Below are 25,560 nucleotides of genomic sequence, written 5' to 3' on the forward strand. Positions count from 1 at the left end.
AGAGAGAGAGAGAGAGAGAGAGAGAAATGAAAACGTGAACTCGCGAGAAAAAAAATTGGTAGGCACGAAGAATGTTCCATCAAAACGATTTAAAATGGAAATTTACTGTGATAACAATGTTGAGGGCGATGAAACTTTTAAACGATTCCAGCGTGCTTGCTATTCGACGTCCTACGACACACATTTGTATGTGTTGCAACGCCTTCAGTCGCGTGTGTTTCAAGCAAGCAAGCAGGCAAAAAAAAAACTCACACACCGTCTGCCGTGGAAAGTACACTATTAAATGAAGTTGGCAAGTGTTTTGTGTTTGGAATTGTTAGCGTACTTAAAGTGGCTTTGCAATAAAAATTACTCAAACTTGACGCCCACTTATTCTTTACATTGTGTTCGAAATTGTGCATACATAATATGACGGTGCTTTGTGATATGCATCACTCCCCTTCTTCGTTCTCTCGCTCTCGTTCCGTTTTTATTCACTCTCCATATTTCTACCTCGCTCGGCGATATAAAAAAGGGTAAACATCCAACAAATTTACAAGTGTTGAATTTTCAAGTGGAAGAGTAGAAGCCAAAAAAAAATGTCGTCAAATTGCTGAAACTTGCTCTTTTACCACCGTGCGTAAGTTTGTCTACTTGCGAGTTATACATTACACCTTGATTTTTTTTCACTCCGTCTCTCCTGCGACCGGATTATTATTCTGAAACTTTTCGCAACAACAACGAAAAAACCCCGTCGAAGAATAAGAAGTAGAAAAACGCAATCAATGTAGCAATGGAATTGTTGGCTTTTGCAGAGCGCCGTGCTATTTGTGCTAGATGTTCGTTGCATAAATTGAAAAAGTTTCTGGCATTTCACCTGGATCCTGAAATGGCTCTTCTTTTTGTGTATGTGTCGCATCATGATCTTTAACATACACACAGGATATATGTCATTGGCATTGATGTTGGCATTTAATGTCAAACATTTTCCATTTGTATTATACATATACGAAAATGTCATTTGTTTGAACGGAAGAAGATGGGAGAAAAATTCAATCGAAAACAGCTTGTATCTAAATTGTTTATGATATTCGAAAATTGGTTGCATGCATCTGATTACAAAAGTTTTTCGACGTTGGTTGTGATTGGAGATTGACGTAGAATGTCGATTTCAGGTTCAAAATGGCCCATTTTGTGTCAAACTAACATAATTACAAAGAATGCCTGCCAATTTTCGTTGTTTTGCTCAATTTCGGTTGAATCAGTCAAATGCATTTTATTGTCTCCATTTCATCGCTACTGATAAAATTCACTACCACTTAACGTGTATAATTAAGTTATCTTCAGACTAGCTTTCGATCTGCAATCAGCGACTGGCATCTCTTAGTGGATGTGTGTGTGTGCGTGAGAGAGAAAAAGGGATTTGCGAAAAGTGAAACAGCATTTTTGCACTAATGAGACATTTTACATTCGACAAACACCGATTCAGACAACCAAAATCAACCCATTTATAGTGAGTCTGTCGTTTGCTTGAGCACGGTAAATAGGGGAATTTTATTGAGTTAAAGAGACAAGTGTTTAACTGTTGCCATCATCGTCATCAGATCGGTTTCATCTTATCTTCTGGCGACAATCTGAAAGAACGGCTTTTCGATTACTTTGTATGAAACTCCACAGACACGGTGTGCGTTCACAGTGAACGCATTTCGACGGCAGCCGCAAATAAAAACTGTTTGTACGCTCCAAGAAAACCAAATGCAATTTTAAAATGTCGAAACAAGGATTGTGAGCCAACAAATCGAAACCTCACTTGAAATGTGAGCCGGTTTACCACACACACACACACACACCGCTCGAAGCCATACACAAACACACACACATATACATAAGCTTAATCCAAACATTTATGTGTGTGCGACTTTCTTGTCTGCGAAATTCGTTAAACAATCGTTTACAATCGCTCAACTGTAGTAATGTGACGATAAATCATTCATTTGATTAGCAACTAATTATTCCGCAGACGTCTTAAAGATCGCAGTTACATTAATCTGGTTTTCAGTCGTTGTTTTTGTGCAGAATAATTAGTTAAGATGTTGTACTCTATTGAAAATAGCACATGCATGAAACTGTTTCACCATTTATTTGTGTCTATTTTTGACATGTTTGGTGAAGATGGCACACAGTGCTGTCGCCAATCTCTTTCTCTCTCTCATTCTCTCCACCTCTTACTTTCACCTTATCTCCTTCTTTCTGTCTTCCATTCTTCTTTTTCCCACTCTCTCCTTCTTTCTCCCTTTCTCTCTCTCTCTCTCTCTACTTCTTCTTTTCCCTTCTTTTCTCCTTCGCTCCTTCAATCTCCCTTGCTCACTCTTTCGCTCAAAGCAATGCTGCCACTTTTCGCGTATGCTCCAACACTTCACACGCGAATCGCTTCATTAATATGAAATATTCAAAAGTTGTTTTATGGTAATTTTTCTTCATACGACTTTTTTTCCCGCTGAAGAAATGGCATAAGAAATCATTTATTATTTTGACGCAATACCGTTATAATCAATACCAACATCAATGGAATAAAAATGAGTTTGAGATATGGGAAAAATCAGACCAATTGTACTGGGGCGCTGCTACCAAATTATGTTCTGGCACCGTCGGTAGGCATACCAGAGCATACTCCCTCCGCTCTCTCCCAAGCATAATTCACTGCAATTGAAATCACCATGAAAAATTTCAGCTCATTTTTTTCTGTTGGTTTGAACGAAAGGAAGGATGCTCATTGTTACCTGGGGCTTTACAACGATATTTCATATTCGATTCAGCCACGAACTGACGTTAAACGTGGCAAAATCGTAAGACGAACGGGAAAAAAAGCTCATATCGAGTTAACAATCGGGAGACGAAAAAAATCGAGAAGAAGAATGAAATGAAATTTATTGTTTCATGCTGGAGAAATGATAAATAAAATGATAAATACCTACGATAAAGCTATTGTTGTTGCGTTCCGTTCGGTCGCTGCTAATAATTTATAGACAATCAATTTTCTTGTTGATGAAGCGGAAAATAGATAAATAAATCACTGGAATCGTACACCTTGAGCCTTAGGTAACCGATTCTTATGTGTGTATGCAACAACAAACGACATCGCAATGCACAAACCAAATTGTGTTAATGATATTGCCAATGTTATTTCATGTCTTCAACGAACAGACACACACACACACAGCCTTTCCTGTGCTCGCCGGAGAGAGATAGAAAACAAACACAGGCGTTAAATTGATTTATATGCTTGCATTCCGACTAAACATAATTGGCTGAATGAAACAAGATAGTGAACATTAGAAATTCTAGTCGAAAACAATGTGTCCGAGCGCCGCGCACCAAGCTTAAGAACAATGACTTGTTTGTGGCGATATTTCATTTTAATGGAAAACGAGACGACAAGAAACAAACAACACAAAAATAATGAACAAAAAAGACACCGAAGTGATATCGATTTCTTGAACTATTTTGCTACTTGAGGGAAAAAAGAACAGCAAAAAATGACTTGATAATAGCAGTTACTGTGGAATGAGAATGGAATCGATGTTCGATGAACGATAAAATGCAATAAATGATAACAGAGCTTATTTGGAATTCCTTTGATAAACTTTTCAAACGTTCGAAACAAAATCGATGATTTTGAAACCAAATAGCATTCAAGTAAAACAAAAATTCAACAGAAAAGATGCAATTTTTTTCTTTTTGCAACAACCAGCAAAAAGCAACAAAACAATATCACGGAAATAAAGAGAATATGCGAAAAGAGAACAAATGTAAAATTAATTCAAACTGAAGAAGAAGTGTTTTTCATTAAAATCGGAAAAGTTCAAGCCAATCATCATCACTTCAACTGCCCATCACGCTGCAATCTAACTTGGCAGCTGTATGTGAATTTATCTTATTGAATTTTGGCTCATCACTTGGGGAATCTTGAGACGTTCGTCAGAAATGTGGAACTGTTTGCGAAAGAAGAAGTCTCAAGACGTCTGGAGTCAAAGTTGAATTTCGTAATAATTTTAATTTTTGCTCATCATATATGTAAAACGCTATTTGACAGTATATCTACAACGGAAGAAAAAGACAATTTCTTTCAAGCTGCCACAAACATATTCGTCAAGAGAGTCGAATGAAATAAAAATAAACTTGAGTTTCATTTCCATAACTTAATTCGGTGAGTCGTTCGTGTCGCTCACTTCAAGAATTAAGAATTTTTAATATTCTCATGAGCGTGTGTGTGTGCGTTTCTTTTTTGCCATCTTCATTTGCGCAGAAAAAGATAACGTAATGATGTCGGTTGTGAGAGCAAGTCACATTCGTATCTCTTGAAATCCCCAGATTATGGCAATGACAATGGTAATTGCAATATAGAGACGGACTGTGACGAATGAAAATTAAGAAATTTCCACATCGCCACATATACCATCCATACATGTATGGATATGAAGCCATACTGACTGCATATATGATAATGCTATTTGTTTTGCTTCGCGTTCTTGCGTTCTCTTCGCGTTCATTTGACGCCGTTAACTTCAATTATTATCCTTTTATTTTATGTCTCGCTCTTATTATCGCACTTCTTTTCTCTTTCTTTTTCTACCTCTCTCTCTCTCTCGCTTTCTTCCTCTCTACCTCGCTCACTCGCTAGCATTCTCTTACTTTTCCTCACGACGAGTTTTTTTTTCTTCTATTATTTTTTGTGATTCGTAAGTTCATGCCCGCGAATTCATAAATGATTTTTTTTTGTTGAAATTGAGGGCGCGCCGTGTGTGAGTTTGACTTGTAAGCTCATGAACAAACACACATCAAGACGAAGAGTCATTTTTTGACACACAAGTAACAAAATCCAGGGTGAACAGAACACAAAGTGCGACAACCTTTTGGAATAACACTCATACATGAAATGTACAAACACACATATACCCTACTCATAACGGCAACCCGAATGAGCGAAACTTTTTAAAAAGCTTAATAATGTATGCATGCATGCATCAATGCATCGCACCCAGACACATCAACAGATCCGTTGAATCAACAAAAAGAAAGACTTTCTAAAGGACCCAAAGCTGAATAAAAGGCAGCAAACGAACACAAACGGGGAAACAAAAAGATAAACATGAAACTGGATGCTTTCAGAAAAATCCACATTTATACGTCAAGCAGTTTTCAAATAATAAAGAAATAAAAAGCGCCATGCATTTTAAGACATTTGACTCACTGACAGAGTTGGAGAGAGTTGAGCCATGCAAAGTGCGTACGAATATCAGTTGACGACAGACAGATGAAATCAGTGATGCAACATTGTTGATGGTTTTCAACAGGAAATTCGTACTAAAACAGCGGCAAAAATAAAATCCCAACGCAACAAGATACGAACGAAGCCGTTACGAACTTTTTTTTATTTGTACATATATGAAAGATTCACGATGAAAAACCAACGTGAATTAAATCATATAAAATTTTGGAAATCACTGAAATGCGTCAAGCAAGATTCATTAGAAGCAATGCGTTTCGCAAACTTTTGCTCAAACATTCGAATTTCATCTCTGACTAACATCCTAGGAATATAAGTTTCAAATATGCTCGCGCTCTTTTTTCCGTGGGAATGTTTATCTTCTTGCTTTGCATAAGCGAAAGTTGTAAGTTGTGACGAGGAAAAAGACACGGCAAAAAAGATTGATGCATCAAAAAAGCCTGGAAGTTGAGAGAAATATTTATTTCATGAAGATGAAATGGAAACGGAAATGGTAACAGGAGACATGTTTAAAATGTAAAAAAAAACAACAAGCTCTTTTTCCCAATTAAAATATTCAACTCAAACACAAAAGAAAAACTATTCTCTTGAATTTCTTCTTAGCTTGTTTATTCGGCATGATTTTTCAATGTTTTCCCGTTAACAGTTATTTACAAGTGGATAATTTTTTGCAAACAAAATCTTATTGATAAACAAGAACTTATAACTCTATCACGGTATTGTTAGAGTATTTTGAAACGATTTCCATGCAGATAATTTCCACGCTCATTGTGCTGTCGAATTGAGACTCACGTTTCCTTGTGAAATGCGAAATTTCTCGAGGAAACCAGTAACAGCTTGCCAGTAATAAAATTATGTTCATTATCGAATTATATCCGAAATAGTGGCTTCGATTCGAAACTTTCGAATAAAGAGAAAGAGATAGGTAGAGATGGTGGGAGATGCACAAGTGAATTGACAGATTGCCATATATATTCAATGTTTTGCATTGCAATTTCCATGGATTTTATTTACATCTCATTACTGAAAATTTGCGTACCTTGCAGTTAAGTGCTTAAATGCTAACGAACATAAATGAATAATGCATTATTTACGAGGCCCATTCATTTTATTACAACAACGGGTGAATGAATGCAAGCGCTGGCGCGTCTGTGTGCAACGTCGATATATTTGGCCTGATAAATATTCTGTCAACGCTCGATTAAGTTTCGAAATCGATAATTTTCGCCACTGTAAACATTCATTTATAATGGCACGGCATTGTTGGTTGTGCCAAAGTTTTATGCGAAATATATGCTTTGCGTTTAATTAGAGATGAAAAATGCACACTCACTCCACCACCACACACTGCCGTGACAATCACAACAATAGCAAATGCGAGCCCACTCACATCACTGCAATTATGATCGGTTGGATGTTTATTTTTATTTCATTTCTCACCCTCTCTCACTTGCCCCACGCGCTCGCCTATTGATTATCCATGAAATTATTTCCATGATTTTATTAGTGGCATTAATATAAATAGAACGTCCAAAATTGACATTTATATCTGCAAGCAAATTTACCGTGACTCTCTCTCTCTCTCTCTCTCATTCGCCAACGCATGCTTTAAATGAGCTACATATCCATAAATATTCCATCAATTTTAGCATATTATTATTATTGGCCAAAAAAAGAACAATGAATTATTCCAATTTTAGATTGGCGATGTTTGATTACTATTACTAAAATACCCATGGTATATATACTATACATTCATTATCAGATAATCCTCTCATCTGAATGCACAGTTTTAGTGACATACGCTTATTGTTACTACGAGCCGCACATTTCATTTCATTTTATCGCTTTCGCTTAATTATATTTTACAAATATTGAAAACATCCAATCACCACATATCGGAATACCTTTCACATTTAGCATCGTTTGTACATTTTTTTCATTCACCTCTGCATTCACAGTTCGATTTTGCCATCGAGCTGATGTTCATCATGGATTTTCGATATTTTTCAAACATCACATTTCAATAAGCACTGGCTTGAAAATCAAAATTCGTTAGAATTTGACGTCAGTGAAAATCAACATGATACATTTTGAAAGAGCTTTCATACACTGCATTTACATTAAAAATTGAATTGATTCAAAATTGACGCAACTCGAGTAACTTAAAATGATGAAATGAAGATATGCCATTAAAACATCTCATAGCTTAAGTATGTTTTGTTTTCCATTCACATTAATTCCATTCACCGTTGTACCGAATATCAAGTCATAATATTTTGATAAATCTGCTGGCATTCATTTTTCATCGGAAAACAGCATCAGCTCCCATAAATCATCTAACGCATGGAGCTTAACTAACATTTGCAACTTTCGTTGAAACACACGCACACACACACACACAATGCAGGGAATATTGTGATTGGATGAGGAATTTGGATAACTTCCGGGGATTGTTCTATGCTCATTGAAGGGAATCTTTGAATATTTCCGGGAAATACAAACATATAATTCTTCTGTTTTTTTTATGGTATGGTAGATACATGTATAGGAAATTGTTCAATCTTCTGGTTTTGAAATTGTATCCAAGAGTATCCCGTATTTAAATTTAAAGTTCAAACTAGAGGTAAAATTAAGTTTTTTGCCCCTATCAAATTGTGTGTGTCGAAAGAGTCGGAGTAAATGACTCGTGTACAAAAATACAACATTCAAAGCACAGATGGAAATTGAAAATAGTAAATGTCATTTAACCACACGTGAACACTAGGTTGACATTGAGCAACACAAAGAAAGTGGTAAATATGAGCGACAAACCAGTTAAACACTATCATATTGTCACAATGAATATTATCAATTTTTCATAGTACAATAAATTTTTGAATATTACAGGCCACCGGAGACCAACATGTTTTAATATCTTTCCTAAATGTCATTCGGAAAGGTCGAAATCCCTTTTTTTAGGTAATCTCCGGTCTCTTTGGGAGCGGTCTTACATTTTTTTCCCCTCGTCATCACGTCATTTTTTCAGTGTGGTGGCGTGTTTTGAATCGAAACTTTTGATACTGCGGAAGAAATCGTCATGAAACCATCGTGCGTGGTTGGTGATAAAACAAGGTGATATGAATTTATGATTTATTTGAATTGAGTTACAATGATAATAAAACAGAGGTTAACCAAATACCGTCACTCGAATCTGTTGTTGTTGTTTTGTTTTGATTTCTGAGTTATGCTAAATCTACGCCAAATTGCGACGCTGAATTTTCATTCATGAATTGCAAAACAAAAGCAATTGTGATGCATAAGGTCATTGGATATTTGGGCGACATTTCTAAAAAGCCAGCGTCTGCGACGGCGACAAAACAACCAAAATTACTTTGCGCTTGAAAAGCATGCAAACAGCAGCTGCGCTGCGTAGCACGACAAAGAAAACACACTCAGCCAACCGTAGACATGGAATTGTCTGAATGTCGATGAAAATCGCGCCTTTCACCCCATAATGCCGAAAATTTACTAATATTAAAAAAGTTTTGATGTTTTTTTTTATTTCGTTATTTCCTTCGTATAAATTTTCTCTGCGTCTAATTTTTTTGCTCTGCTTCTTCCTTCTGTATTGTCACGCGGACTCTTTTCAAATTTACTTGTTTACATTTGACAAATTGACAAAAGTTATTCATAGCGGCGATTTATTCGTTATGTGTGTATTACTTGTCGCTCCTTTTTTTTCCTTTGTGCGTGCGTATTTTTGTGCTTTTTTAGCTCGTTCAATAATTTTTATGCTACAAGCATGTTATCGTCGTCGCCGTAGCACGCACGCAATCAATCTGACTTCGACAACAAAACATTCATGCAATAAAAGTAACAATGACACGTCCGTAAACTCACATATAATTTTGATATGGAACATTATTCGAACCGAAGACTTTTAATACGTTTTTTTTTCTCTCTCTCTCTCTCTCTCTCTCTCTCTCTCTCTTTCTCTCCGGTCGCATTAAGTTGTGTGTGACGATGATGTGAAAATCGACCGAACCGAAACGGTCTAACCGAAAAAAAATGTGCGTGAAACGGCAACTTCGAACCACATGAATTGGTTAAAGAGGAAACAATAGTCGACAACGAAATCAAACGATGCCGAATTTTATTTCAACTTTTCTTCTCTCTTTCTTTCCTCCTTCTACCCAGAAAACTGTTTTTTTTGAATGGGATGCGTTTAACCAATGATTGTGGCATAGCGCTGGTTTACCGCCCTCATCTCGAGTAAGTTTCAGTTGGACGCAACACAACATAAAACGGCACCAAAATATGCTTAAAATCTATTCAAAAGAAACTTTTCGACAAACTCAACGCTATACATGTGCGTACGTGTGCAACACTCCTTTTGTGAGTGTGAGTGTGAAAGAGTGTTTTTGCTGAGACGACATGTATTTTTGGGTCTTACGCTCCAATCCATTGATATGATGTTGGCCATGATTTTGGCATGTTCAAATCGGTGCAATGGAAATTGGCGCTCAAAACTTTCGCCCGAGCTCGTGTGCATTTCACACAATTCTGTTCCTGACTTATTTCTCTCTGCGACAAGTCTCCCCCTGTCACATACATCTTCAAACTATTTCAAGCTCTTTTGAGCACTGATTAAAGTGTTAACTAAGACTTTTTAAACTGTTGTCAGACAACAGAGTTATGAATTGGCACACTCACACCAAAGCCGGGCAAAAAGCGATTGATTGAAATTAATTTGTTGCAGCCAAAGTAGGCTGTTACTTGAATTGATATGATCTAAGATGCTGAGAACGAACATCGAAAATATGTTGGCATTTATTGCGTCAAGTAAACATAACGAGACAAACAATGCATATTTTTCAATTTAATCAGTGAAATCTTAATTCGAATACTTTTTCATTCAGAAAAGCACGTAATCGTGTCTCAAGGGGAAATTCATATGTCTGATATGATACAATTTTAGCAAATTTCTAAGGTATCCGCCCACTCACAAGAATGTAATTCCACATAACACGACAATAACACCAGCCAATATTGTCTCAATGTCAACAAGACATTTTAATGAAGATGTCATACAAATCCAACGCAATGGAGGCATCGGTCGAAGGGCTTGCGACGAACAAATATACATGAAATATCTTCAAATATATTCAAATATGCCAAATATTTCAAATATTGAAGCATTATTTGTTTACAAAATGCATCTTGATATTTCGTATGTTTGACATATTTGGCTATATTTCAAATATTTCATATATTTGAAAATTGAGAGACATATTTCATATAGATATAGTCAAAATAATATCGGGTAATACCAAAAAACGTCAAAATGTGGCTTAAATATGCCTTAAATATATCAAATATTCCAAATATTTGAAATATGACTAGAATATAGAAATATATATAAATATTGCCGTATTTCAGGCGTCGCATGCCCTTCGGCATCGGTGTCATACAAAATATGGATATGAAACGATGGCAGATGGAAAATTTGGTCTGTAGTCCAAATGTGTACCGATTCTACGAACGAAAGACTTTATGCATTTCACACGGTTCATCATAACATAGACAAAATGTTCCAATTTATTCCATGTTATTTGATTTTGAATCTAAATTTGGAAGCTTTTTTGTAGAACAGCCCTTTCCCCTAACAGTGCCCATGTCATCGCTTCATTTATCGTATCTTATTAATGCTGATCTGTACCTAGAACACACAAATGGTTCTTTTGTCATTCGTTGAAAAAGTGAGTAACGACCTGCGCGCTTGATGACAAACTCAAATAAATAACAATCATACCAAAGCGTCGTCGGAAAGGCACAAACGGAAAGGACTCATTTTATTGTGTACGCTCCATCGCTCGGTCGCTCGTTTGCTGCACGACACTAAACAAAACGATGGGAACGACTACGGATAACAATTAATTTGCAAACGATTCAATTAACTTGATTGCACGATTCATCATTGTGAAGCGGGCAATAACTGAGCTACAAATATGTTTGCTCAACCATCAACCGGATGCGAGAGAACCAAGCACAACCGATTATGTCCATTTCAATTTAAGCGAATTCCACGTTTATTTTTACTCAAAGGATTTCCACATTCATTACGCCGTGCGATATGGCTTCTCAGTTTGATGATGGTGAATGAAAATGGATCTAGCAAAGGCTTATGGCACGATGCACTTTTGTTAAAATGCTTCGCATTTTCATATTTAGCGCGTTTGTGCGAATCATCATTGTTTGACCAACAATCTTTCGTATGAAAATTACGAATCCTTTTAATAATAGCATGAAAGAATTGAATTTCTTGCGTTTTTTTTCCGGATATTCATTGCGATTTGTTATCTTTTCGAAAAGATTAAAAATGATTTTTTCTTTCATACCCAAGTAATTTTCCGTCAATTTTACGCGAGAAAAATTCGTTCTTACCAAGAAAGAGATTTACTTTTGTTTTGTTGGTTTTTAAATTAAAATTTAGTTACTAATCGTTTACTGTACGTTTTATTTTCTCTTTCTCTCTCTCTCCCTTCTCGTGCGTCTTTGCAGATTGCAGACGATCGTTTCAGAGAGAAAATTTGCATAATGCGATAGAAGCGAAATTTTTCGGATGCTTCATGCTTATCAAGTCTCTTATCTGCTTTGGAAAACTTCGCGGGAGAAAAAAAGCAATATCGTAAATAACCGGGTTGTCGGGCGCACAAAACACGGCGTGAACGTATGTGTGTGCGTGCGTTTGTGTGCATGACGAGAGCACGACGCGCTCAACGTTGCGAATGAGCAATGAAATTGAAGTTTGGCAGAAAATAAAGTGTTTTTCGCATGTGTGCTCTTTTTTGAACAGTATTTAAATGGGCATGTATATCCGACTTCCGGCTGAAAATGTGCACGTTTTTGCGTAATAATTTGCATGTGTAGGACTTGTTCTCTCTTTCACTCTGTCTGTTTCATCAACATACACGCATCACTCTGTTTTTCACATGCTCTCTCCCTCTCTCCCACTTTCTGGCTTCTGTTGGAACAATGTTATTTGTATTCATCGTGTGTGCAATGCAAGCATTTACATTATTATTATGAACAAATTAATTTTGGTTACGGCAAAGCTGAATGTTGGAGCGCATTTTATCATCATTTTTTTTTCTCCTCTGTCACGAGCTTGTTATTTTCAATACACCTTTCATGTTCCAGCCTAACTACTGACGCTTGGCAATTTGGTTTCTCTTCAACGCATCCATGCAGAAAAATTACACTGTAGGGTTTGATGGTAGTGAAAATACATAGGAAAGATCGACGACGATGTTTGCGTGTTCCAGAGTCTCTGTTTCTGGAGCGCAACGAAGGGATATTATTCCTGGAACAAAATGCGTCCGCGAATCCTTTTAAGAGTTGAATCTCTCGAACGTGCTATTTAACCTTGTTTGGCAAAATCAGGAGTTGCTTCCTTTGTTTCAGAACGAGTTAGGTAAGTGCGTGCAAAAAATAAAACAACCAAAATGAGTGACAGTGACGAAGGTCACCATATACAATTAACTAATATTTACACATATTACATGCCACAGAGGCCAAAAGCATGAATGAAAATGTCGAACTCTTTATGTGTGCTTTTCTCTCGGCACAAAAAAGTAACCGTTGTAACAACGTGCTTTCGCATAGCCGTGTGACAAATGATGAGTGACTTAAGCATATTATCCGTCTTCTGCTTAAACCGTACAAATATTTTGAACGGTTTTTTTTGTCGTAACTTCTTTCCGTGTATAGCCTTTTGCTATCAAAAGGCTGTGTTTCGATGATGTACTCAATCCGATTATAAATAGCACTGAAAAAAAAAACAACATCAACAAACGGAGCAAACAGCACTGAAAAACGGGTGACGAATTAATCGCAATGTAAACACTGGAACAAAATGAGTGGAAAGCATATTTTACCTGCGAAGCATCAGCTAGACCTTCCGCCCTCGCTTTATAATTTGGCGGAGGATGTGTCACGTACTCAATGCGTATCGCTTTTAAGCAAATTAATCGTTGTTTCTTTTTTCTGCCAAAAAACGGGGAAAAACGGATGCCGTTCATCGAATTTAAAATGTATTCCAGGAAAAGAGGATTTGGAACCGGTGGGGAAAAAGCGAGTAAGCTATACGACAATCAATATACTTAAGACAGATGTGGAGCAGCATGAGAGATAAAAAACATGGCGTTTATAATAAATAATCGATGCGAAGCGTTATTAATTTGTTCTTGACAGGAAACACTCTCCAAATCCAAATTGCTCCTTATTTTCCATGTTTTTTTAATTGATTAAATTTTCCCATTGATAAATAATTATAGCATTTTCTTTTAATAGCTGGGGACAAAGTAACTTTACTAATTTATGTAATGGCATTTTCCTTGGGCCTTTCTTTTGTTTCTTACCGCGGCGCGCTTATATCAAATGTCAATATCCACCCAATAATAGAAATTTAAGTTGAAAATGCGGTTCGTTACCTTAATACGAGTCCCTTTTCACCTCTGCTGAAAACTTCCACTCATCAATCAACATCGAAATATCAACCCATCTCGAATGAAGAGAAAGCATTTGGGTGATTAAGAGCGACGTGCTATTTTGATATAACTCATTGTACCACATTCCAAATTGAATCACTTATTTGCCAGTTTTGCGATGTGTCCACCTGTCAATCCCACTTCATATGACACTCTCAATAATCAATTTGGCGGCAGCTAGCTATTGTTTGACACGGGATATATTTGTAATCGCGGCCTCAACATTCGAATTTAGTGCTCATGCATTTCGAATTCCATTTTAAACATCGAAAAATAAAACAACGCCGAAACTATTTTAAATGATTTATCACATATTTGCAAAGTTAACATGGTGTAAACCCAATCACCAAATTACCAATTATGTCGATGTGACAGTTTTTAATCTAAAAACGTTGTTGCTGTCATCCGTACAAACAACACATTACACGCTTCATTTATTTTTGACAGAAATTTACCAATCATTTGTGTTCTTGGGAATGAATTTGGGTTTGACACTTTGAATTAAATAATAATAAACACTTTTAAGCGATTACACGCCGATGTGAAAGGAAATACAAAAGGACTGGTTGAACAACTTTTGGGCTGATCGAGTAGATGAATAATAGATGTACAGAAAACGATAAAATTCTTTTTTGAAGAAAGTTCATTTTTAACCAAAATGTTTCTTTCCATATTTCATGATGCTCGCAAATTTGCTGTTCGCCTTTTGACTAAAAAATTTCTGTATTTGTGTTCTGCGCACAGGTTTTGTAGGAAAGGTTTTCCTTCTCAGGCCGTCATATGATGACGAATTCGTTAAAAACCTGGCTCTTTTCGTACATTATGCGGTAATTACAATAGTAGGAACATGAAAACGAAGACAGTCATACAACCAAGATGGAAATGCTCAATATTAGTATATAGCAAACGGTCCAAGATTAATTAAAAGAATTTGTTTCATATTACGTAGAATAATTCATTCTTCCCAAATCCAACCCAAAACCAATGTCTAGTTTTATATATTTGGTGCTGTGACTGTAAAAATTCGGTCAAACGAAACTCTTTGGATGGAAAACCACACAGTGAACACATATACTGTACCAATACAAGACAAGAATGTGGTTTGGATGTACACATTCACTGGAATATGAACGTTTAAGCGACCAGCAACACTGAAAATTTGTGAAACAAACGAATGTTGTGAAAAGATTGTATGTACATGTAAGTCAAACTCAACAAAATGACCTTGAAAAAGATAGGGTTCAATGAAATCGGTGATGTTTGTTTTTTCCTTGAATGTGTCGTTGTAAGCAAACCGAAACAGTTGACTTTCAGTCATGTCTGAAGATGAGAGTGCACCGAAATGTAAACAGACATGTATGTCGATCAATTGTGGCTTTTTGTGTGTTTTTTTGTATTTTTTTTTCTATTTAGTCCATGACAATTTCGAAAGTAAACGGTTCAAACCTCTCGAACGTAAAACAAAAGTCGCCGAAATTCAAGAAGTGGCTGATGAGAAAAAACAAACAAAGAATAGAAGCTGGTATTAATTCGATCGCAAACATTTGAAAGCAAAAGCTTGGACACCGTAAAATATCCGTAGCCGCAGAACTATAATTCTTAAATCCGGAAGATGCAACTGTGACTAAATTGAATTTTCAAAAAATCAAAAAAAATTAGCATTCAATTAAACGAACTCTATCGAGAATGAAATGGAGTTTTTACTGAAAACGTAATTTATGCCGGAAATAGACGCCGGTTTGAGCGGCACATTGAGCGAGTATTTGAAAGCGTATTTTCTCTCTTTTGTTCGAAACAAAGGGAACCCTCACAAATCTCTATGCAACCGCAAGCTATTCTAAAATCGGAAAGTTTATATGCAGGCAGACCAGAGCATAATTCCACAAAATTTATGACTAGTAAATGAATTACTAGTTTATTGCTTGGGAGGTAAAGCCGACTCGTCGCTGTGGGAATATGCGGTAAAAAACTGTCTCGAGCTCAAAATCCAACTTGTATATACGCGCGTGAAAAAAATATAGAAAAACACCGTCATAAAAAGCGCAAATGTCGATTTTAATCAGCCTCTAAATCCAAGAATATGCACTGCATTTGGTTCTCAGAATGTGTGCACGATGGGGCGAAAAAAAGAGCGAAACAAACAATATAAAAGGATGATGTTGCAGCCGAAAGATACAGTTAAAAAATATTGCATTTTGCACCTGGTGCTTGCTATAAATTCCATTGCAGTCTCTATATCCTCGTTCCATTTCCTTTTCGCTTGCGCGACTATGGAATTTCTGCGGTGCGGCATCGATAAAATCGATACTTGGTTTAAATCATTTATGATTTTTTCTTTCTCGACGAGAATCGCCATAAAAGTCCGGTATACATTTCTATTGGCTTTGAGATAATTACTTTTCCGTATTCAAACTTGAAAAATTCAAACCACGAAAATGTGGCCTAAGGAAGAAAAAAAACAGCCATGGTAAGGAATAACTAGTAGCTATTTGCTACCATACCGAATCGATTTCAATGGCTGGATTCCCGGAATTTTTTCCATGCGCACGGAACGAAAAAAGAACCACTTTTAAATGGTCAAATATAAATTCGATACGAAATAAATTTGCATCATTTCCGAGAGACTCTTTTTTTTATGGTTGAAAGAAGGCGGTTTTCACACGCAGTTACTTTACACGATTTCAATGAATGTGAAAGCGATACCATAGATGCTAGATGCCGAAAGCAATTTAAAGCATGTTGCCACTTCAATTGAGTGAGTGGAAAAAATCGAATTTTCCGTACGCATTTTTACGACTTTTTATCTAGGGGGATTTAACTACGTGAAAACTTGTAAAAAAATGATATAAACGCGCACGAAATTGTTACATTCACCAGAGAACTTGCATGATTCCACTCAGTTGACAAGTTCCGTATAAAAACAACATGCGCGAACGCGCGCGAGTTCGTGTGCAAACTTGTAGCTGGACGACGCGCACACATCAGTCGTTCCATTTATTATATCTGGATTAACTTTTTCTTCAACACTTTCTCCAGCTCTTTAAAAATATTTCCTTTGTCCATTTTATAATTATATAAATCTTTGAACTTTTGGAAAGGATGTGAAAAATCTTTATACACGTAAACAACCGATTTTTAGCTTGAAACGCGTTTTAATTGTCAAATAACAACTTGAAAAACGCGCAAAACCATAAACAAACTTGTGTAAACTTGTGACCGTGCGCGTCAGTACGTACAAGGAACGCGTCGAACTCCCGCGAATCAAGCAAACTGGCAAAAAACATGCTGAACTCGTAAGAGTTAAATTCCCCTAGCTTTTTATTTGGTTATTATTTGTAGCGGATATTGTATTTCGTGTGTAAAAATGAAGTAATTTCCTTCAGGGTATCGTTTAAAAAGCCATCACTTTTTTTTTGTTGCCGGTCCACTGGAACGCAGCAATGAATTGAATGCTAATCTCATGAAAGGAGTTGCTAAACACGGTTGGAACAAATTTTTTTCCGATACAGAAGACAGTTTCTTGGTAGAGAGGACTTACACCCGATTGTAAAATGAGATCTCATTTTTTATTACGATTCGATTTGTCGAAAACTTTGCCATGTCCGATTTTTGTGTACTTCATTTTTTTCTTTACTCAAATTGATTTCAATGTAGTACACACTTTTCCGCCCCTGTGCGTGTCTTTACGACGTTAAAATTGTTCGGCGTATAAGATTCTATTTTCGGCGATATTAAAGTACTTTTCCATCTATTTTTTGATTAAACACATTTTATGAATGAAAAACTTTTTGCCTATCAATGAAAGAAGTCATAAAAAAGGAGTGTAAAGCAGATACGCATATTCACTCACACACAAAACAAATTTCGGAAATCTCTTGATAGGAGATGTTAGAAATATTTAATAGATACTTTTAAACCGTATCCACTTTTTCGACCGTTCTTCTTCTCATTCGTTAACACAAGTTTTCTTGTGTTATTTTAAACTAGCACAAGCAAAAATGTGTTATCCTTGACGGGCGCTCCGATTTAATTTCATAATGTCATGGTCTCACGTACGAAATCTCAATGATCTCAAAAATAATGTGTGGCACATATTTGGGTTGTGTTGAGTAAAAAAAAAAGGAAATAATATTGTTGCTTGATCGCTGAAGTCATCTTGATGTGACACATGGATCCATAGACACGTCTCTGTGTGTCATATAAATGCACATACACAGAGAGAGAGTGTTCAGTGGCTTTTATGGCATCATTTAACGAAATTCTTAATAAATTCCCTGATTCTTTCTGCCGTGCCATAGATAGTCGTAAAAAATATAATGACATGTGCGTGATTCAATTATGTAAAATAGATAAACCGCATGCACTCACCGCTAAATCTTTATACTTTGTGCCTTCAATGTATTACTTTGATCATTTTACTTTTTGAATGTGATTCGGTTTAATGTTGTCACGAGTCAAAAATGGACGAGTATGTTGCGAAAAAATCATTAAAACCCATTTCTTGCCCAGAAAGTTGAATCCGTTCTCGTTGAGGGGACATTTGAAAGGTTTGAAAAAACCTTTCGCGATTCTTGTATAAGGTTATTTATCCGCTGTCAAAACCGATGATTGTGTGCTTCGCTCGAGTCTCCATGTTCATTGAAGTTCACTCAGTTCATTCTATGCATGTGTCAAAACTGACACTTGTCAGAACAGCAGTGAAAACAAAGCATACACCAAAGTGAAGTTCTGTGTTTCGCTATAAATAATATCGGAAAGAAAAATGGGTTCGCCTGATTTACCAAATGAAGAAAATAATATTTCAAGACCAGCTGCGTCTAGTCTACCAATGCACGGAAATACCACGGCCAGTGATGATAGTGACATGGAAATTATTGACGCTGGATATGTTGGCTATCAACCACTATCATTGGACGAAGAAACAATGGAATACCGAAACGAAGGCAATGAACACGAAAATGATGACGATGGAGATGATGACTTCGATTACTCGGTTTGTTCTATCTGAGGTAAAAGAAAAATTACTCGCAATTATTTCATGGTTTTATTTTACGTAGGCGTTCAATGCACCAACACAAGCACCTGAAACAGGCATTGTCGTTCCATCGATAGACGCTGAAGTTGAACGGGAAGTTTGGAGTGCACCGAGACCAGAATCAACTAATATCGTTCTTGATTCAACACGAACTGAACAGGTATTCCTTTAAAGTGATTTTTGAAATGACGTTTCATTCATGATTTTCCGATATTCATTTCGTTTCATTGAATTTTTCTTTCAGATAATGTCAGCAATGGCCAACTTTACACTACCTACTTCAAATATTCCGACGTGGGCACGAAACGCTCAAGGTGATTTAGATGAAAAATGGAAAGACGATCTGCTGCAGAAGATTCGACAGCGACAAAATCCAAATAATCCATGAATGTGATTTAATTTTCTAAATTGTAACCATTCGAATTATTTAAATTGATTGATTCCAGGTATTAGATTAATTTTACACGATAAATTGCACATTTCTGATTATGTACATGTTCCCATTAAATCCCTTTTGAATTTGAAACGTCTTATTTTAACGGGATTTTGATTTAGTTGTGACAAATTTGATACCTTTCAGAGTGCTAGTCTCATAGTGAGAAAGAGAAAGAGAAACTCTCACTTTTACCTTGCCTCAAAATAGTCGATTCGATATACTTTACCTTTTCCATGCAAGCAGCCACGGTTCATCAACCGGAATTGTGTCATTGTTTCGTTGTCTTAAAATGGAGATGATAAGTGTAGCTCAACACTTATTCAATCAAGGAAACAAATCAAGAAAACCAATAGCTAAACAAATGAAAAAATGATTGAACCAACAAATTGAAGCGAATTTTAATCAAAAAGCGTCAATATTTATTTTGCATAGAAGATTTTCTTTCAAAGTAGCCAATTTGTATATATTCAAACACTAAAATTGTTTATTTTTTTCACCGATGTGTTATAATCTATTGCCTTTGGCCCTCAATAAATAAGTGACAAACTTTAACTTACGACTAATTTCATTGATTATACAATATTTTTCGATTGCTTCTTGTTATTATATGACTTTTGAATTAAACATTGGATTTTTTTTTAACTGAAAATATTTTTGAATTTCTCTATGTCTATGTCATGTAATACTTTTTAGTATTTTAAATAAACAATACTTGATTAGGGATTTTGTTTTGGGATTGATGGAGGTGAGGGTGCGGTTACTCGTAACTGGAGTACAGCACGTTGTGTATTGATCGATTGTTTGAATAGAAACCATTCGACGGATTACATTTCAAATCTTTTGGTGATTTTATTCGCAATCCAATTCAATGTTTTGTATGAACGAAAGCTCGGGCGATGTGGAAGCTGGAGTGACTTTTTTGCTTGTCGACGGAAAGTGTCCTGAAATTGTAGCGGCCTGTGCTTCGATTTGTTGCTTTGGCAAATCTTGTGACGGACACTCAAAGTGTACGCAATGGAAAATCTGCACGAAATAGTGGAAAAAGATCAATTAATTGAGAAGAAATCAAATGAAAGTAAAAAAAGATATGAAAAAAACAAATGAAATGAATGGCAAATTAACAATTTGACGTTTCAATACAAACCTCATTGGCTGTATTATATGTGCCGACGATTTTGATAAACACAACGGGTCGAGGTTCAAAAGTGAATTGCTGCCAAGATCGGAGCTGCTCGTGCTGTTTATCGACCGCCATCTCCCACTCTTTTTGGTTCACAGATGTTTCAATGTAGAAACTGTATGTTCGCATATCACAATCCCAAAGCAACAGACGCAATGAGCCAATGTAGTAGGGTTGACCAAGTTGAATGACTATGACTCCGCTGCCTGTTGATAAATGGAACCGATTTTTGTTTACATTTTTACTCAAGATTTCAATTAAATTCTAGCAGTTGTTTTATTTAATTCGATTGCTTACCTAACTGATGGCATGTGTAACCAGAGTCCCAGTCGTAGTTCTTCACATCGCCATTAAGTAGAGCGTTTCGTGTTCGACTCACACCTTCGATAACCATAGCACTCATATCGACTGTGGCCACATTATACGTGGGCAAAACCAGGCCATTGACTATTGTTGGTATCTTCATTGTGTAATATGCCTCGAGCGCCACAACGTGAAAGACTTTGTTGCATGTGTTGTGTGTGCCAACTAATTTGATGTAACGAACGGCTCGTGATGGAAAATACAAAAATTGCCACGAACGACACATATATTTGGTGTGATCAATGACGCGCTCCCAATTGGTTTGATTCACCGACGTTTCAATATAGTACGAATAAGACCGAATGTCTTTGTCCCACAGTAGCATTTTGATGTGATTGATTATACTGATGGTTCCCAACTCGACTAAAATACACTGATCGCCAGTATCGGTTATTGAATGACGTGTATAACCTGAAAATGAAAGAAAGATAGGTTAGATTTTTTTTCAACACATATAAACTCTGTGCGGAGAAACACACTCCACTGTGCAATGAAAGTTCAAAACACCGGAAAAATTTGAGAAGAAACAAGTGAGAGAACACTCGCACATAGTCAACAGTGACATGTCATACTACAATGTCGCAAATACACAAAAAAAGAAGAGAAAAAAGCAAATGCCAATAGCAAATCGCCCATTCGACATTCGGTTTATTTAGTTCGCAAGCATGACCAAGCAATGGCAACACAGGGTATAACACAGTCAACATCGTCACAATGGCAAACAGTGAACATATTCAACGCTAATAACGAGAACATCAGAATTGAATATGTAACAAATTCTGTACCCAATTGCCAGCGGAATATTCATAAAAACATTAAATCTTCGATATATTCGGAATAAAATCAGGTAAAATATTCAAGAAAAGAAGTGAAAAATAAAGACAAAGACACAAAATGGCCGATTTAAGCGATATAACGTGCGTGAATAATTCGCTCATGAATCTGTCCAGCCAAACGACATTACTGCCGACACATTCAACAAAGCATACGAAGGAATGGAATCACGAAAAATCCTTTTTGCAGAATTTGGTTATCATTGATTGCTCTTCTCTTTGGAAGAAGAATTGAATGAGAACATCCGAATTGAATATGACGACATGCAATAAATTTTGCATCCAATATGCGGAAATTTTTTCCGGGAAAAAGGAAAACTGTACAGAAAATGCCAATAACACCAAAAAGAAGGAAAAAATCTTTCAAATCGTAACTGCGTTTTCAAACTTATGACATAACCTTACTGTGCAGCCACGACATTGCGCTGCATCGGACGCTTATGTCTGTCAAACTGCGATTATAGTGTAAAGCGAGTGTGAAAATTAAATGAAAGAGTTCGCAATAACAACAAAGTACATAAAAAATGGAACAAAAATCGATTTTTTGGAACAAAATTAGATAAAAAAAGAAAAAATCAAGAAAAAAGGGGCAAAACTCAAAGACACAAAATTGCCGATTCAAGCGATTTTTAGCGGGTGATTATTTCGCTAATTAATCTATATCTAAACGGCATTGTTGCCGATACATTCAACAAAGCATACGAAGGAATGGAATCACGAAAAATTCCTTTTGATGAATTCGGCTATCATTCATTGCTTTCGGAAGAATAATTAAAGGAGAACATCCGAATCGAATATGGCAACATGCAAGAGATATGTACCCTATTGCAGTGCTGTGCAACACGTAGTTATTTCTCTGTGGCGCCGATTCAACTACACGCTTGTCAAAATCTACTTTAGATTATTACTTACACAATTACTTCAGATGCCTGGATCTACGATTTTTGTCTTTTAGTGGGGACATTTTTATCTTTCACAGACATGCATGGATGTATGCGGAAGCATTGTGACGATGCCTGGATCCAAGCATTGAGTACAATTCCGCGTATGAAATTATATATTTAGTTATATTATTTCGAACACATTAGTGAGTTGGTGTTGTGTTGAGAAATAAAATCAAATGAACGACAAGGTTTTTAGTAACAGCTGATCACATTGACAATGTCAAGCGGGCATTGCTCACACAATATGACAGAGGCTTGTTTAAAATTAGGATTAATGTGAAAAATAAGAATCGGGCATTGTTTAGCACACAGGAAATTTGATGTTTCAGTCTAATGCAAAAAATGTAAATGCAAACCATTTTGTTGTTCGACTTTCGTTAACAGTGCGAGCAACTATAACAGTGCAAACGCTTCGCAACAAGCAACAACATCACGGGCACATCAAGCACCGACGACACGACACCGCTCACCGACGATGCCGCATTTGGTACAAAACAAACCATTCGCAAACATAAACAACGGCTTATCGTCACATTCTCAACAGTTTGATTTTCTCCGTTGCTGTTATTGTGCTCCAGAGATAGAGAATAAGTATGAATACAAGTTAAAATACGATGACCTTAAATTTTATCGTTCCAATGAACTATTGCTGACAACCGATTTTATACCGACAAACGATATTTGATCTAGAGAATGAGTAATATTTATTAAATATGCAATAACATAACCGATTTTTTTACAAAAAAACATCCAAAAACGGCTACAACAGAGTCAAGAACGTTTTCTGTTGCGGACACATTTGACGGGTGAACGCGGCAAACGCGGTCCAGACAGAACTCAAATCAACCGAACGATTTATCACCATCGAGCGATATATAGTCGTCTATGAAGTCGTAGCTTGAAAAAAAATTCCTTCTGCAGAATTTGGCCATCATATATTGTTCACCTTTTCGGAAGAAGAATTGAATGAGAATATCCAAATTGAATATGGCGACATGCAACAGATTCGGTACCCAATTGCCAACGGAAAGTCGGAACACATTCTGAAGCTGAAGAAAGAAGAAAACAATAACAAGAAACCGAAACATTCACCACGGTAAGAGTGAACAGAACGTACACTCAAATCAATCGAGCGATTCATCGCCATCTAGCGATTAAAAGTCGTCTATGAAGCTGGAAAAAATTAAAAGCAAAAGTCAAGCGAAAAATTCGACGGCGCCTGCAAACACAAAGGAAACGAATGAAAAACTAACATGGGATTCATCCAACGAGAACCTATGGGATGACGAATTGGATAACCTTGAAACACCGAAAGCCACAGCAAAGAACAAAACCAGTACAGACGATAGCAGCATATATTATGGTGTCTCAGACACAGAACATCCGGCTCCACCATCATCTGTGAAATTATTGCGACAACGAATGGCCAACCCTTCGTTCTCAGACAAAGAGGAAGAGATCGAAAAGTACGAAATCAAAGGGAGTTCTGGGTGATCTATTACATATCGGCGATAAAATTTCAGTTCGCTTTCCGGACGCCAACAGCCGCTTGAAGTTCTGGCTCCATGTTCGGCAGGAGAAATACAAGAAGCAAATCGATACATTGTACAATGACCTCATTTAATCACATAATGGATGGGACACAATTTGCGTTTACGATAATACGTTCATATAGTAACGGTACACGTCGTGAGATGGCACTAAATTCTACGTCATATTTTTATATAGCGATTTCTGTTGGTGTCATACTGTGATTTGACGGGTGCATGCGACACACGCAGTCAAGGTAGAAAGATCAATGCAAACTCAAATCAATCGAGCGATTCATCACCATCGAGCGATAAATAACAAATCATTAATGAAATCCTAGCTTGAAAAAATAAACTAAATTCAAGCGAAGAATCGGTCACCAAATGGATCACAATTTAGAAAGCAATCGAGATTCAAAAAGAGTAACAAATTTTTTTCAATTCTCAGCCATTGGTACAGGCACAGCTGCAACCACAGCAACAGTCTCAACCATTACCACAACCAAACCCCATGGCAACAACCGCATCTGCAAAGTCAAAGGAAACGAATGAAAAACCAACATGGGAATCATCCAATGAGAACATATGGGATGACGAATTGGATAACCTTGAACCACCGACAGCCACAGCAAAAAACAAAGCCAATACTGCCGAAATAAGTAGCCCATATTATGATGTCTCAGACACAGAAGAACATCCGGCTCCATCATCATCTGTGAAATTATTGCGACAACGAATGGCCAACCGTTTGTTCTCAGACGAAGCGGAAGAGAGCGAACAGTACGAAATCAAAGGGAGATCTGGGTGATCTACATATCGGCGATACAATTCCAGTTCGCCTTTTGGAAGCCAACGGGCTGATTCAACAATGTGTCGGAAAACGTCGATTTTACTGATAATTTTCATATTTCCTACTAATTTTTACATCTCTAACTACATAGATTTTCTGATTGGTGTGAGTGCGATATAAATCGCTGCAAAAGGTTTGTACGTGTCTTTTTCATTGATTCTCATAATCCAAGCTAGTGCTGCTATCAATTTTCCAAAATAGTATACATTGAGCAGCACCCTACCGTTGAAGTTCTGGCTCCATGTTCGGCAGGAGAAATACAAGAAGGAAATCGAAACATTGTACAATGACCTCATGTCACAACATTTAATCACATAATTTGCGTTTACAATATTACGTTCATATGGTAACGGTACACGTCGTGAGATGGCACCAAATTCTACGTCATATTTTTATATGGCGATTTCTGTTGTTGTCATACTGTGATTTGACGGGTGCATGCGGCACACGCGGTCAATCAATTGAACGATTCATCACCATCGAGCGATAAATAACAAATCATCAATGGAATCGTACCTTGAAAAAATAAACTACAAAATTCGCACAAATAGACCAAGAGCCCACCGTACAAACAACTTTTTTTCTTGTGCACT

General features: G+C 36.7%; 2 protein-coding genes across 2 annotated transcripts in view; one reads left to right on the forward strand and one right to left on the reverse strand.

Moving 5' to 3' along the window:
- The first annotated feature begins 18,475 nt into the window (after nt 1-18,475).
- Nucleotides 18,476-19,991, forward strand: LOC129567106 (uncharacterized). The gene is made up of 3 exons (XM_055443701.1): nt 18,476-18,790; nt 18,855-18,992; nt 19,077-19,991. Exons 1-3 carry the CDS (start codon nt 18,560-18,562, stop codon nt 19,218-19,220), a joined length of 513 nt encoding a protein of 170 aa, XP_055299676.1. The 5' UTR covers nt 18,476-18,559; the 3' UTR covers nt 19,221-19,991.
- LOC129567104 (BTB/POZ domain-containing protein 9) overlaps nt 19,665-25,560 on the reverse strand; it is a 9,601-nt gene continuing 3,705 nt past the window's right edge. Inside the window, exons 6-8 of the mRNA XM_055443698.1 lie at nt 20,746-21,222; nt 20,413-20,654; nt 19,665-20,291 (exon numbers count right to left, since the gene is read on the reverse strand). Coding sequence (XP_055299673.1) covers nt 20,118-20,291; nt 20,413-20,654; nt 20,746-21,222 — 893 coding nt within the window. The 3' untranslated portion in view covers nt 19,665-20,117. The remainder of the gene's footprint in view (nt 20,292-20,412; nt 20,655-20,745; nt 21,223-25,560) is intronic.

This window comes from Sitodiplosis mosellana, unplaced genomic scaffold, assembly GCF_009176505.1.
Source record: "Sitodiplosis mosellana isolate CC-2019 unplaced genomic scaffold, AAFC_SMos_1.0 Smas_scaffold_5, whole genome shotgun sequence".
Taxonomy (NCBI): Eukaryota; Metazoa; Arthropoda; class Insecta; order Diptera; family Cecidomyiidae; genus Sitodiplosis; species Sitodiplosis mosellana.